This window comes from Barbus barbus (assembly GCF_936440315.1).
Source record: "Barbus barbus genome assembly, chromosome: 28".
Taxonomy (NCBI): Eukaryota; Metazoa; Chordata; class Actinopteri; order Cypriniformes; family Cyprinidae; genus Barbus; species Barbus barbus.
The window spans coordinates 28081887-28097637 of NC_136756.1; the positions used below are offsets into that span (position 1 = coordinate 28081887).

General features: G+C 37.5%; 1 protein-coding gene across 1 annotated transcript; it reads left to right on the forward strand.

Annotated features, from left to right (window-relative positions):
• Positions 1–5322: 5322 nt before the first annotated feature.
• LOC306848624 (4-galactosyl-N-acetylglucosaminide 3-alpha-L-fucosyltransferase 9-like) lies at positions 5323–7180 on the forward strand (the record flags this gene model as incomplete). Its single annotated transcript, XM_079383278.1, has 2 exons — positions 5323–6028; positions 6774–7180. 2 exons carry the CDS (start codon positions 5323–5325, stop codon positions 7178–7180), a joined length of 1113 nt encoding a protein of 370 aa, XP_079239404.1.
• Between the last annotated feature and the right edge of the window lie 8571 nt (positions 7181–15751).

Consider the following 15751-nt stretch of genomic DNA (forward strand, 5'->3'; position numbering starts at 1 on the left):
TTGTTAATGACTGTCCTACCACAGGATTTAACACAGAGTAACAGCTCACAGTTACAAAAGACACTGTAACAGAATCAGAATTATAATCAGAATGAGCTTTATTGGCCAATAATTTGTTATAGTGACAGAAGCTCCACAGTGCAACAGAAAGACAGTAACAGGACAAGACACAGAAAATAAAGAATAATATCCAAATATCCAAATAGGCAATGTGCAAAAGAGCAAAAACACAATATATAATATAGACAATTATGTATGTACAGGTCTGATATGTGCAAATTTGAAATGAGAAAAATAAAAAATAAAAATAAGTATGTGTGGTGGATAAATAATGTATAATAGTTGTGTGTTCTGCGTTTATTGTCAAGTGTTCATGAGATGGATTGCCTGAGGGAAGGAACTGTTCCTGTGTCTGGTCGTTCTGGTGCTCAGAGCTCTGTAGCGTCGACCAGACGGTAACAGTTCAAAGAGGGAGTGTGCTGGATGTGAGGGGTCCAGAGTGATTTTACCAGCCCTTTTGCTCACTCTGGATAAGTACAGTTCTTGGAGAGTGGGGAGGGTTATACCAATGATTCGCTCAGCAGTCCGGACTACCCTCCGTAGTCTTCTGAGTTCAGATTTGGTAGCTGAGCTGAACCAGACAGTTGATGAAGTGCAGAGGATGGATTCAATGATGGCGCAGTAGAACTGTTTCAGCAGCGCCTGTGGCTGGTTGAACTTCCTCAGCTGGCGAAGGAAGTACAACCTCTGCAGGGCCTTTTTGAGTCAATGTGATTGCCCCACTTCAGGTCCTGAGAAATTGTGGTGCCCAGGAATCTGAATGACTCCACTGCAGTCACAGTGCTGTTCATAATGGTGAGTGGGGGGAGAGCAGGGGGGGATCATCTCCACAGTTTTGAGCGTGTTAAGCTCCAGGTTGTTAAGACTGCACCATACAGCCAGCTCCTTAACCTCCCGTCTGTAAGCAGACTCGTCACCGTCCTGGATGAGGCCGATCAGTGTGGTATCATCTGCAAACTTTAGGAACTTGACAGAGGGGTGTTTAGATGTGCAGTTGTTGGTGTAGAGGGAGAAGAGCAGTGGGGAGAGAACGCAGCCCTGAGGAGCTCCAGTGCTACTGGTGTGGGTGTTGGGTGTGAATTTACCAAGCTTTACTAACTGCTGCCTGTCTATTATTCTGAAGGGTGTTCGGGATGACGGTGTTAAAAGCGGAGCTGAAGTCTACAAACAGGATCCTCACATAAGTCTCTGGTCTGTCCAGATGCTGCAGGCTGAAGTGCAGTCCTATGTTGACTGCATCATCCACAGACCTGTTTGCTCTGTAGGCAAACTGCAGGGGGTCCAGTAAGGAACCAGTGATGTTCTTCAGATAAGCCAAAACCAGTCTTTCAAATGATTTCATGGCCACAGATGTTAGAGCCACAGGTCTGTATTCATTAAGTCCAGTAATTTTGGGTTTCTTTGGGACAGGGACAATGGTGGAGCATTTGAAGCATGAGGGGACTTCGCACAGCTCCAGTGATCTATTGAAGATCTGTGTGAAGATGAGGGCCAGCTGGTCAGCACAGATTTTTAGGCAGGCTGGTGACACATCGTCTGGGCCTGGTGATTTTCTTCTTTTGTTCTTTCTGAAGACCTGGCACACTTTAACTTCAATTAACTGAACTGTGGGAGAGAGGGGGGTTGCTGGAGGTGTGAATGGTTGTGTGGAGAGGTGTTCAGGGCGGGTGTGGGGTGTTCTTTCAAACATGCAATAGAACCCGTTAAGGTCGTCTGCTAGTTATTGATTCTCCAAAGTGCTGGGGGATGGTGTCTTGTAACTGTTGATATCTTTCATACCTTTCCACACTGAAGCAGAATCACTGGAAGAGAATTTGTTCCTTAGCTTGGCAGAATAATTACTCTTTGCCACTCTGATCTCCTTTTTCAGTGTGTATTTGGCCTGTTTATACAAGACTTTATCCCCTTTTCTGTCAGCATCTTCTTTGGCCTGATATAGCTGTCTGAGTTTTGCAGTGAACCATGGCTTGTCATTGTTGTAGGTTAAATGAGTCCTGGTAGGAATGCACATATCCTCACAGAAACTGATATAAGATGTTACAGTCTCTGTGAGCTCGTCCAGATTGGTGGCAGCAGCTTCAAAAACAGTCCAATGAGAAACAGGCTTGTAAATCCCACTCTGTTTCATTAGTCCATCTTTTAACAGTTCTTAATGCAGGTTTTGCAGACTTTGCAGGAATAAATACCAGTATGTCACAGGCAATTCTTGTTGCATTTTTCATCAATTAATTTCTTAAATTATCCTTTGACTATGTTCTGGCCCTCCATCTAGTGGCAAATTTTTTTTTGGCCTGATGCCAAACTTACTTGCCGACCCCTGATTTAGGGTATGTATTGTGACATATTTCAGAGTGAAACAAGTTTTAGAATGTGAAAAATTAAACGGCGGGACTTGACTTTATTCTTCATTAAAGTAAATGTATAACGTCAAGGGTGGGGGTAAAGGAATAGGTATCTTGGTGAATACAACCTTAAGAGCAGAAAATACACCTTTTATCACAATAAAAATATAATTTTTACATTTTTTTATGAAATATGAATTTTGAACAGGCCTAATCAAAATTAGTTTGTGTCTACCTATTCTGTTCATCAGTGTAACGAAGAAACCATATTTTAATTTCTCGGTTAAAAAAAACAAACAAAAAATTAATGGACACCAAAGGACAAGATTTTTTTCTTGGATGAAAATGAGGCTGTGAAGGATAAACCTAGTCTGTACAATGGCACACGCTGTGTATAAAGGGCCTACATATACTTTCCACAAGTCACAGCCAACTCATACATGTTTTATTTTTGAATGCATTTATAGTTACATTAATTACAATAAATTACATTATGCAAGGAATAATTGATGACAGGCCATTGAACTCTTAGAAAATAATGCACACTCAAGGTGATTTTGGACCCATAAAAAAATATTATGTTAGAAAAATTAAAGCTAGAAACTGCCACTGTTTAAAAAAAAATCAATACAAAAACCAAAAATAATAAACTAATAATCTGAATTGAAACTGGTCTGTGGAAATAGGGAGTTTCCTTTTTAGAGCTATCCAAAATCACAGGCAGAACAAGTATAATGTGAGATTGGGAGGGCTTTTATTATGTAATGCAACATCAGATCGTCTTGAAACCATAGTCTGTAAAAAAAGATGGACGACGCGTCTCCGCTTCCTTCCACTATAGAAAAGTAAAGCCAAAACATCTCAGTATGGCTGCTGCCATCATGAGTAAATGACGTCATTTGGAGCCCGAGTCTGCGCAGTAGAGATTCGTTTGGAGCCAGAGTTTGCGCAGTAGAGATTCGTTTGGAGCCCGAATCTGTGCAGTAGAGTCGTGGGGTGGAGCCGCGGAATCAAACTCGCGCCCAAACTCCCGCAGACCCAATCAACCATAATGACCCGTTTTTATAGCTAAAATCAAACTTACCACAAAAACGAACAATTGAACATATATCAGCGTGATAACAACTACCTTAAATGTCCAAAATCATATTTTGGAAAATTGTATTGGAAATGTAATTCATTTTTTTGTTATGACTCAAGTCCCATTCGTTTATGACCTGTACTGCAGCCAGCCACCAGGGGGTGATCAAAGAGCAGGGCTGCATTCAGCCCCGAAAAAACGGTGCAAAACGGAAACGGTGATGCGTTGAACACCCTGTTCTGATGATGCAAGTGTTGCAACTATGGCAGCTGAAAAGGCCACTCTGTGTGTTCTTTTTGAAGAATTTTCAGAGCCTGATAAAATCGGTATAAATAAATTTTTAACACGGCAAAATACGCTCGATGTTACAGTCACTGCCCTTGCCATCCAGAATAAAAGAGAACATTCCAATCGAGTGAAGGGATTTGTGGAACTGTGGTTCCTAATTATTGTGATCCAACATTTGCCTCGCATTTCAAGATGAAAAGAAATTTCAGGTGAAGGATAATACACTTCTTACCTCCGAGACTGTGTTATGATCTATATGACTTTATTATTTTTATTGTGAGTATTAGGCTTATCATTATTGCTGATCACTGTTGTTGTGCTATGATATTGTAATATTTAACAATATATAATCAGAGTAGCATAGAAAAGTTTATGAAAGTGTCACTCCACAATACAATAGCAAAATATATAAATATGTATAGTATTTTTATGTTACATAAGTAAGTAATTTTATTTGTCACATACATAATCATACAGAGTATAACCAGCAGTGAAATGCAGGTATTATAGGAAGAGATACAGCTTGACATGAGGAGAGGGGGGAGAAAAAAAATAATTCACAGACTATATTCTTATGAGAGTACAGTGTGAGAACAGAAAAAACACCCCAGCAACAAAAAGCACATAGTCAATCAACAACAAGTCACACGACTGCAACAGGGGGGGTAATCCAGTTCCGTCAAGCAGCCATCCGGTCCTGCAGCCATTCTCGGCGCCGGTCGGACCCGGCGAAGGTGAGGGATCGAGGTTAGGAGGTGAATGCATATCTGTGTATGTGCCTGTAGAGCCGCCACGCTGGCATACAAATCAAGTTGTCTCAGTCCGCAGAATGTGATAGCGACACAGCACGTTGCTATGGAGACAGCCTTGATCAGGACCCAGACAGAGTCAACAATCCGCAGGTGTCTGTGGAACGGGGAAGGAAGTAATGTGAGAGCGTCGCGCTGCAGTGCTCTTCCCGCGTTGTTTTCCAGCACGACCTTGTCCGAGGTGGAGCTGTTATGAGAAAGCCGAAAGAAGATAAGATTGTTTTGTCTTGGGGAGAGAGAGAAAAAATGCGACTGCCTTCGCTGAGAGCCAAACGAGACATTAATCAGTGTCTAGCACACCTTCCTAAGGAAAGGATATGGACCAGAAGACATTGCAATTCCTACATATTTAGACAGACTTAAAGAAGTTCCAGATCTATACTTGTGCTCTTATTATTTCAGTTATTTTGCCTTTAATGTAAATAAACATGTGCAAACAATATACTTGCTCTTGTGAATTTATTTAGATGTTAATTACATTTACTTACAAATTCATTACAATTTTATTTAATTTTATTAAATTACAACTTACAATAATTTGAATATATATTTTTTATTAGACTGAAATGGTCAAAGTTTCAACTTTATATTTTATTACAAGATAATGATGAACTTTTACTTGTGTAGCTTTTGCTTCTCACAAACATATGAACTGATTCCACAGTAGTGTTATTGAAGAATTTCATTTAATTCTTTTGTACAAGGGAATAAACCATCTTCAACTATTCTCTTTAGGTCAAAAATGTCAAACACAAATGGTCCATCGCTGTTGCGTCTGGGTATCATAGTGAGGCTGGCAGGTGTCATCTCTCTGGGCGTTGTGTTTTCCTGGTTCTCACCTTCAAACAACTGTCCACTTCCAGTTTTTAGACCAGAACAAAATTCACAAATCAACTCTGCCAAGAGCAATAACTCTCTTACTGATACAGCAGAGGAGAAACCTATAGTTCTGTTATGGGTTTGGCCTGAAAATTATAGATTTGATTTCAGTGTCTGCAAAAAGTTTTACAATATTGATAATTGTCATCTGACGGATGATAGAGCTCTGTACAACGATGCAGATAATGTCATCGTTTATCACAGAGCTCTCAGCTGGGATCTGTCCAACCTTCCTCCATCTCCTCGTCCTCCGTTCCAGAGGTGGATTTGGTTGCATTTGGAGTCGCCAACCAACACCAAAAGGATACCGGGTCTGGAAAACCTGTTCAATCTCACTCTCAGCTACAGGCAGGATGCTGATATTCCTGTACGGATGCGCTTGATGACCAGGAAGAAACCTAATGAGGATTTTGTGATTCCCAAAAAGGACAAACTGGTGTGTTGGATTGTAAGTAACAACGATCTCGTAACTGGTGTCGATACAAGGAACGCTTTTTACAGAGAATTTAGCAAATACATACAACTGACTTTGTTTGGAAAGGCTTATGCAAGGTTCCTTGATTATAATGATTAGATTAGATTAGATTCAACTTTATTGTCATTGCACATGTAAGGTACAGGGCAACAAAATGCAGTTAGCATCTAACCAGAACTGAAGTGCAATAAGCAGAGGTACAGGATATACAGTGCCTACAATATGTTACATATGTACAGAAATATACAGATAAGGCAGTGTTATGGACATAATTTACACATTTTTAAATACTATCAGTATGATATACAGATGGGTGATATGAACATACTATACAGATGGATTATGCAGTAAATGTCTGTACACTATGAGCAAAAACTATGAACATAATTACAAATGGATATGAATAAGCTTTTTTAACCGATTTAGTGATGGGGAGGGGTGAAGAGTTTGTAGTGGTGTGTGAGGGGGTATCATCGGGCAGAGTTCAGTAGGGAGACAGCTGTAGGGAAAAAGTTGTTCCTGAGTCTGCTGGTATTTGTTCGGAGGCTCCTGAAGTGCCTCCCAGAGGGCAGTAAGTTAAACAGTCTATGGTCAGGGTGAGAGGAGTGCTTAAGAATGCCGCGAGCTCGACGTAAACAGCATTTTCTCTGGACGTCCTCAATGGTAGGAAGTGGTGTCCCTGTGATGCGTTGGGCAGTTTTCACCACCCTCTGCAGTGCCTTGCGGTCAGCAACTGAGCAGTTCCCATACCAGACTGTGATACAGTTGGTCAGGATGCTTTCGATCACACACCGGTAGAAGTTCACCAGGATGGCTGGAGACAAGTGGTTCTTCTTCAGATTACTATCCAACCCTGGCTAGATGCAAATTTTACCTTGCCTTTGAAAACTCCATCCACAAGGACTACATCACTGAGAAGATAAACGGGCCGCTCGCAGCAGGTACCGTCCCTGTGGTGTTGGGTCCTCCGAGAAGAAACTATGAAAACTTTGTTCCTGCTGAGTCCTTCATTCATGTCAATGACTTCCCAGATGCAAAGTCACTAGCCGAATATCTGCTTCAGCTGGACAAGGATGAAGATGCATATCGCAAGTACTTTAACTGGAGGAAACATCTCACTCCAAGTCCTCATTTAATATTGCAGACTCAAGAGTTTGTTCTGGCTATTTGCACTGCCTGTGACCATGTAGCACGACACAAGGAATATAAAGAAGCTCATGATCTCTATGATTGGTATTTTAATTAAAGTCACCTCAGATTTTCTTACATCATCAGTTACTGACTACAACGTTTATGAAATAGAGTATATTTTATATGAACTGTTACTTTTGATATTAGATTTTGATTCTGTTTTGGTGGAAATATTTTAATAAATCATTGCTCATGGATGACCTGCTAATAAAGTGAAGATGATTGTACTTTTGTTTATTTTATTTTATATTCCAGCTCTAAACTTGCTCTTTTCATATTCGCTTGTTTTTTTGTTTTTTTTTCATTTGTGGATAACTATTGATAAAATAATATGGTGAAGAAATACATGTAAATATGTATATGCTGCTTTATTACGTTTATGAACACACTCATTTTGTCAGGACAAGCCAATAATAAATGCACAGGATTCATTGATGTTGACAGAACTTGAGGCTGATTCAGGTGTGTTAGATTTCACCACATCTCCATCTTCATTATGCTGGCTTTACGCCACTGTTGAGTAAACCCGCAGACATTGATTAACCAGTTTAAAGTCGTGACGTATTGTCAAGTATGGTGACCCATACTCGAAATTGGTGCTCTGCGTTTAACCCATCCAAGTGCACACACACAGCAGTGAGTAGTGAACAAATACACACACACACACACACACACACACACACCGTGAACACACACCCGGAGCAGTGGGCAGCACAGCATGGCTGCACTCCCCAGACCGGGGAGCAATTGGGGGTTCGGTGCCTTGCTCAAGGGCACCTCAGTCGTGGTATTGAGGGTGGAGAGAGCGCTGGACATTCACTCCCCCCACCTACAATCCCTGCCGGCCCGAGACTCGAACCCGCAACCTTTCGATTACGAGTCCGACTCTCTAACCATTAGGCCACGACTTCCCCGATTTAGATGTGTGCCTGAAATTTTTAGGGCCCAAGCCAGTAAGGCGCAGGGCCCTATTGTTCTTCTAAGGATTATTATTTTTTTTTTTATTAGGGCCCAAGCCAGTAAGGCGCAGGGCCCTATTGTTCTTCTAAGGATTATTATTTTTTTTTTTTTTTTTTTTTTTTTTTTTTTTTTTTTTTATTTTTTATTTCAATCATCCGGGCACTTTTGGGGGCCTTAACGTGCCCGAAAACTCTCGAAAATTGGCACGCACGTTGGAACCTGCGGCCATTAGGACGCCGCTGAGGCTGGGACCCGGGCGTGGCACAGGGGCTCTACGGCGCCCCCTGGAAAATTGTCAGAAAGCTTGATGTATAGCTCACACATACTTGCACGTATTCATATGAAACTCGGTACACATATAGAACTCATTGAGCCGAACAACTTCCGCGCAGCATGTCATAGGCTCCGCCCAACAGGAAGTCGGCTATTCAGGGCTGTTTAAAAAGCGCATGCTCTGGAATTTGATATACTCCTCTGAGGATTTCCATACGATTGCCACCAAACTAGGTGAACATGATCTCAAGACATTGGGGACGCTAAATTGCGAAGATATTTTTGATATGTCGAACGGTTTGCCCGTGGCGAGGCGATGAAGTTATGGCGAAAAATGAGACCCAGGAAATGCCTAATAACGTCCACATACATTGTATGATGTATATCAAACTTCAGTGATTTGTTCGTTGTATGATGCCGATCGGATAGATGTGACTATTATGACTGAAAGTTATAGCGCCACCAACTGGCTGCAGGAAGTGTGTCGTTTTCAAAATGCTTTGAATTCAGCATCTTCTTTTACCTCGATTTGCTTCAAACTTCACCAGAATAATGTCAAAACACGGCCGATGTAAAACTGTGAAGGGAATATTGATATCTAAAATTATGTTGCCATGGCAACGTGTCAAAGTTGAAAATTCGTTTCTGGTGATTTTGAGGCAGATAACATGTTTAGAATGTCATGAAACTCAACACACATATCAGTATTAATGATAGTTAGACACTGGAAAAAGCTCATAAACGGGCGTGGAAGAGACACTCTATAGCGCCACCTTTTGTCAAAAATGAGGGGGTTAGTTTTAGCTACAGACACCAAACTCGGTACATAAATTGTTCTTATTAATCCGGACAATTTTCTAATTTACAGTCATTAGCTACGACCAACAGGAAGTCGGCTATATTTATTTTAATGTGGGTTTTTTTTAAAAACGGGCTGTAAACAAATTAATACTCCTCCAAGCAGAAACACGGAAATCACACCAAACATTTTTTATCATGATGCCAAAATACTGAAGATGCTAAATTGCGGACGGATTTAGGATATCTTGAACGATGATTTAATGGCAATTTATTAAAGTTACAGTAAAAAAGATAATTTTTTTTTTTTTTTATCTTTTAAGAGCAGCTTCCAAACACTTCATAAAAAATTACATACACAGAACAATACAGTCTGAGGATATGTGATTAATTTCATGAATTTACAATACACTATGCTTAGGAGAAAATTTAAAAACTATCAGAGAGCCTTAGACTGCTTCTGAGTGAGAGATCCCTGTCAGCCTGCAGCTGAGTGAGGGGTGGGGTGGGGTGGGGTGTGAGTGACTGTGTGAGTGACTGTGTGGATTGAGGAGCTGGGTGAGAGAGAGAAAGAGAGAGAGGGTCTGTTTTTTAAAATCTTAAAAAAATGCTTATAAATCATTAAAGATTTTGATAACACTTTATAATAAGGTCTCATTTCTTAACATTAGGAAATGCATTAATTAACGTGAACTAACAATGAAAAATATATTTTTACAGCATGTTAATTCTTCCATGATAGTATGAAATAACAAAGAGCAATTTTTTTTAAAGCATTTATTAATCTTTTTAATGTTAGAAAAATAGTCATGTTCAAAAGATAAACTTTAAAATTTAATAATATATTAACACATTTTGGAATTAATATTGATCAACATTAAATGGTATATAATTATTAATTTGTATATATATATATATATATATATGATAGCTACAGACACCAAACTCGGTATATAAATTGTTCTTATTAATCCGGACAACTTTCTAATTTACAGTCATTAGCTACGACCAACAGGAAGTCGGCTATATTTATTTTAATGTGTGTGTTTTTTTTTTAAACGGGCTGTAAACAAATTCATACTCCTCCAATCAGAAACACGGAAATCACACCAAACATTTTTTGTCATGATGCCAAAATACTGATGATGCTAAATTGCGGACGGATTTAGGATATCTTGAACGATGATTTAATGGCAATTTATTAAAGTTACAGTAAAAAAGAACACTTTTTTTTTTTATCTTTTAAGAGCAGCTTCCAAACACTTCATAAAAAATTACATACACAGAACAAGACAGTCTGAGGATATGTGATTATTTCATGAATTTACAATACACTATGGCGAAAAGAAAATTTTCAAACTTATCAGAGTTCTCCTGTCTCTGTGCTTCTAATGTGTGCGGTGGGTGACTGGGTGGGTGACTGACTGTGTGAGTTTAGTGAGTGTGGAGGGGGAGGGGGAGAGAAAGAGAGAGAGAGAGAGGGTCTGTTTAAACTTCTCAATAAAATCCTTAAAAAATGCTTATAAAGCATTAAAGGTTTTGATAACACTTTATAATAAGGTCTCATTTCTTAACATTAGGAAATGCATTAATTAACGTGAACTAACAATGAAAAATATATTTTTACAGCATGTTAATTCTTCCAGGATAGTATGAACTAACAAAGAACAATTTTTTTTTAAAGCATTTATTAATCTTTTTAATGTTAGAAAAATAGTCATGTTCAAAAGATAAACTTTAAAATTTAATAATATATTAACACATTTTGGAATTAATATTGAACAACATTAAATGGTATATAATTATTAATGTTTATATATATATATATATAATGATAGCTACAGACACCAAACTCGGTACATAAATTGTTCTTATTAATCCGGACAACTTTCTAATTTACAGTCATTAGCTACGACCAACAGGAAGTCGGCTATATTTATTTTAATGTGGGTTTTTTTTAAACAGGCTGTAAACAAATTCATACTCCTTCAAGCAGAAACACAGAAATCACACCAAACATTTTTTCTCATGATGCCAAAATACTGAAGATGCTAAATTGCGGACGGATTTAGGATATCTTGAACGATGATTTAATGGCAATTTATTAAAGTTACAGAAAAAAGAGAACTTTTTTTTTTTTATCTTTTAAGAGCAGCTTCCAAACACTTCATAAAAAATTACATACACAGAACAATACAGTCTGAGGATATGTGATTAATTTCATGAATTTACAATACACTATGGAGAGGAGAAAATTTAAAACTTATCAGAGTTCTCCTGTCACTGCTTCTAATGTGTGCGGTGGGTGACTGGGTGAGTGACTGACTGTGTGAGTTCAGTGAGTGTGGAGGGGGAGAGAGAGAGAGAGAGAGGGTCTGTTTAAACTTCTCAATAAAATCCTTAAAAAATGCTTATAAAGCATTAAAGGTTTTGATAACACTTTATAATTAAGTCTCATTTGTTAACAGTAGGGAATGCATTAATTAACATGAACTAACAATGAAAAATATATATTTTACAGCATGTTAATTCTTCATTGATAGTATGAACTTACAACGAACTAACAATGAACAAAATATTTTTAATATTAGAAAAATAGTCATGTTCAAAAGATAAAACTTTAAAATGTAATAATATATTAACACATTTTGGAATTGATTTTGATCAACATTAAATGGTATATATTTATTAATGATGTAAATTAACAACAGTTAAATAATGTTGTTTTTTAACATTGGTTAATTCACAAATAACATTAAATATTAACAATATATTTTTTACTTTATTCATTTGTGTTAGAAAAAAATATTCATGTTAGTTAATGGAAAAATAAATCATTAAAACCTTTGGTAACTATAATAATTTCTCATTTGTTAGCATTAGTAAATGCATTAACTAACATCAACTACCAATGAAAAATATATTTTCACAGAATTTAAAGTTTTATATGTTGTTCTGTGTGTGTGTGTGTTTCACAGAGTTGATGGTTTGGATTAACCCTTTAATTGCCGTATCCCTTAAAACCAAACTGCCAGAGGGTTACTGTAATGCTTGTGCTCGCTGGGCACCGTTTTATCATAATGACATTAAAATTACATACACAGAACAATACAGTCTGAGGATATGTGATTAATTTCATGAATTTACAATACACTATGCAGAGGAGAAAATTAAAAAACTATCAGAGCTGCTGCTGAGTGAGAGCTCCCTGTCACTGCTTCTGAGTGAGGGGTGGGGTGTGAGTGACTGTGTGAGTTCAGTGAGTGTGGAGGGGGAGAGAGAGAGAAAGAAAGAGAGAGAGAGAGAGAGAGAGAGAGGGTCTGTTTAAACTTCTCAATAAAATCCTTAAAAAATGCTTATAAAGCATTAAAGGTTTTGATAACACTTTATAATTAAGTCTCAATTGTTAACAGTAGGGAATGCATTAATTAATATGAACTAACAATGAAAAATATATTTTTTACAGCATGTTAATTCTTCATTGATAGTATGAACTTACAATGAGCTAACAATGAACATAATATTTTTAATATTAGAAAAATAGTCATGCTCAAAAGATAAAACTTTAAAATGTAATAATATATTAACTCATTTTGGAATTAATATTGATCACCATTAAATGGTATATAATTATTGTTGATGTTAACTAACAACAGTTAAATAATGTTGTTTTTTAACATTGGTTAATTCACAAATAACATTAAATATTAACAATATATTTTTTACTTTATTTGTGTTAGTAAAAATTATTCATGTTAGTTAATGGAAAAATAAATCATAAAAAAAATGCTTATAAATCATTAAAAGCTTTGGTAACTATAATAATTTCTCATTTGTTAGCATTAGTAAATGCATTAACTAACATCAACTACCAATGAAAAATATATTTTCACAGAATTTAAAGTTTTATATGTTGTTCTGTGTGTGTGTGTGTTTCACAGAGTTGATGGTTTGGATTAACCCTTTAATTGCCGTATCCCTTAAAACCAAACTGCCAGAGGGTTACTGTATTGTGTGTGCTCGCTGGGCACCGTTTTATCGATGCCACCGGGGTGGCATATGCACTGGCGGCTTGGGCCCGTCATCGCTGCTCGCAGCTATATTTATTTTTTATTTCGACTATCCGGGTACTTTTGGGGGCCTTAACGTGCCCGAAAACTCTTGAAAATTGGCACGCACATTGGAACCTGCGGCCATTAGGACGCCGCTGAGGCTGGGACCCGGGCGTGGCACAGGGGCTCTACGGCGCCCCCTGGAAAATTGTCAGAAAACTTGATGTATAGCTCACACATACTTGCACGTATTCATATGAAACTCGGTACACATATAGAACTCATTGAGCTGAACAACTTTCACGCTGCATGTCTTAGGCTCCGCCCAACAGGAAGTCGGCTATTCAGGGCTGTTTAAAAAGCGCATGCTCTGGAATTTGATATACTCCTCTGAGGATTTCCATACGATTGCCACCAAACTCGGTGAACATGATCTCAAGACATTGGGGACGCTAAATTGCGAAGATATTTTTGATATGTCGAACGGTTTGCCCGTGGCGAGGCGATGAAGTTATGGCGAAAAATGAGACCCAGGAAATGCGTAATAACGTCCACATACATTGTATGATGTAGATCAAACTTCAGTGATTTGTTCGTTGTATGATGCCGATCGGATAGATGTGACTATTATGACTGAAAGTTATAGCGCCACCAACTGGCTGCAGGAAGTGTGTCGTTTTCAAAATGCTTTGAATTCAGCATCTTCTTTTTACTCGATTTGCTTCAAACTTCACCAGAATAATGTCAAAACACGGCCGATGTAAAACTGTGAAGGGAATATTGATATCTAAAATTATGTTGCCATGGCAACGTGTCAAAGTTGAAAATTCGTTTCTGGTGATTTTGAGGCAGATAACATGTTTAGAATGTCATGAAACTCAACACACATATGAGTATTAATGATAGTTAGACACTGGAAAAAGCTCATAAACGGGCGTGGAAGAGGCACTCTATAGCGCCACCTTTTGTCAAAAATGGGGGGGGTTCGTTTTAGCTACAGACACCAAACTCTGTACATAAATTGTTCTTATTAATCCGGACAACTTTCTAATTTACAGTCATTAGCTACGACCAACAGGACGTCGGCTATATTTATTTTAATGTGGGTTTTTTTTTAAAACGGGCTGTAAACAAATTCATACTCCTCAAAGCAGAAACACGTAAATCACACCAAACATTTTTTCTCATGATGCCAAAATACTGAAGATGCTAAATTGCGGACGGATTTAGGATATCTTGAACGATGATTTAATGGCAATTTATTAAAGTTACAGTAAAAAAGAGATTTTTTTTTTTTTTATCTTTTAAGAGCAGCTTCCAAACACTTCATAAAAAATTACATACACAGAACAATACAGTCTGAGGATATGTGATTAATTTCATGAATTTACAATACACTATGCAGAGGAGAAAATTTAATGTTTTGTTACAATGCTTCTATGAGTGAGAGTTCCCTGTCAGCCTGCAGCTGAGTGAGGGGGTGGGGGTGGGGTGGGGTGTGAGTGACTGTGTGAGTGACTGTGTGGATTGAGGAGCTGGGTGAGAGAGAGAAAGAGAGAGAGGGTCTGTTTTTTTTAAATCTTTAAAAAATGCTTATAAAGCATTAAAGGTTTTCATTACACTTTATAATTAAGTCTCATTTGTTAACAGTAGGGAATGCATTAATTAACATGAACTAACAATGAAAAATATAATTTTTTACAGCATGTTAATTCTTCATTGATAGTATGAACTTACAATGAACTAACAATGAACAATATTTTTAATATTAGAAAAATAGTCATGTTCAAAAGAGAAACTTTAAAATTTAATAATATATTAACACATTTTGGAATTAATATTGATCAACATTAAATGGAATATAATTATGAATGATTATATATATATATAATGTTAGCTACAGACACCAAACTTGGTACATAAATTGTTCACATTAAGCCGGACAACTTTCTAATTTACAGACATTAGCTACGACCAACAGGAAGTCTGCTTTTTTTTTTTTATGTGTTTTTTTTTTTTCAAAACGGGCTGTAAACAAATTCATACACCTCCAAGCAGAAACCACAAATTCACACCAAACACAGAACAAGACAGTCTGAGGATATGTGATTAATTCCATGAATTTACAGTACACTATGGCGAGAAGAGAATTTTTAAACTTATCAGAGATATCCTGTCACTGTGCTTCTAATGTGTGCGGTAGGTGACTGGGTGAGTGACTGACTGTGTGAGTTCAGTGAGTGTGGAGGGGGAGAGAGAGAGAGAGAGAGAGAGAGAGAGAGAGGGTATGTTTAAACTTCTCAATAAAATCCTTAAAAAATGCTTAAAGCATTAAAGGTTTTGATAACACTTTATAATTCAGTCTCATTTGTTAACAGTAGGGAATGCATTAATTAACATGAACTAACAATGAAAGATATATTTTTACAGCATGTTAATTCTTCATTGATAGTATGAACTTACAATGAACTAACAATGAACAAAATATTTTTAATATTAGAAAAATAGTCATGTTCAAAAGATAAAACATTAAAATGTAATAA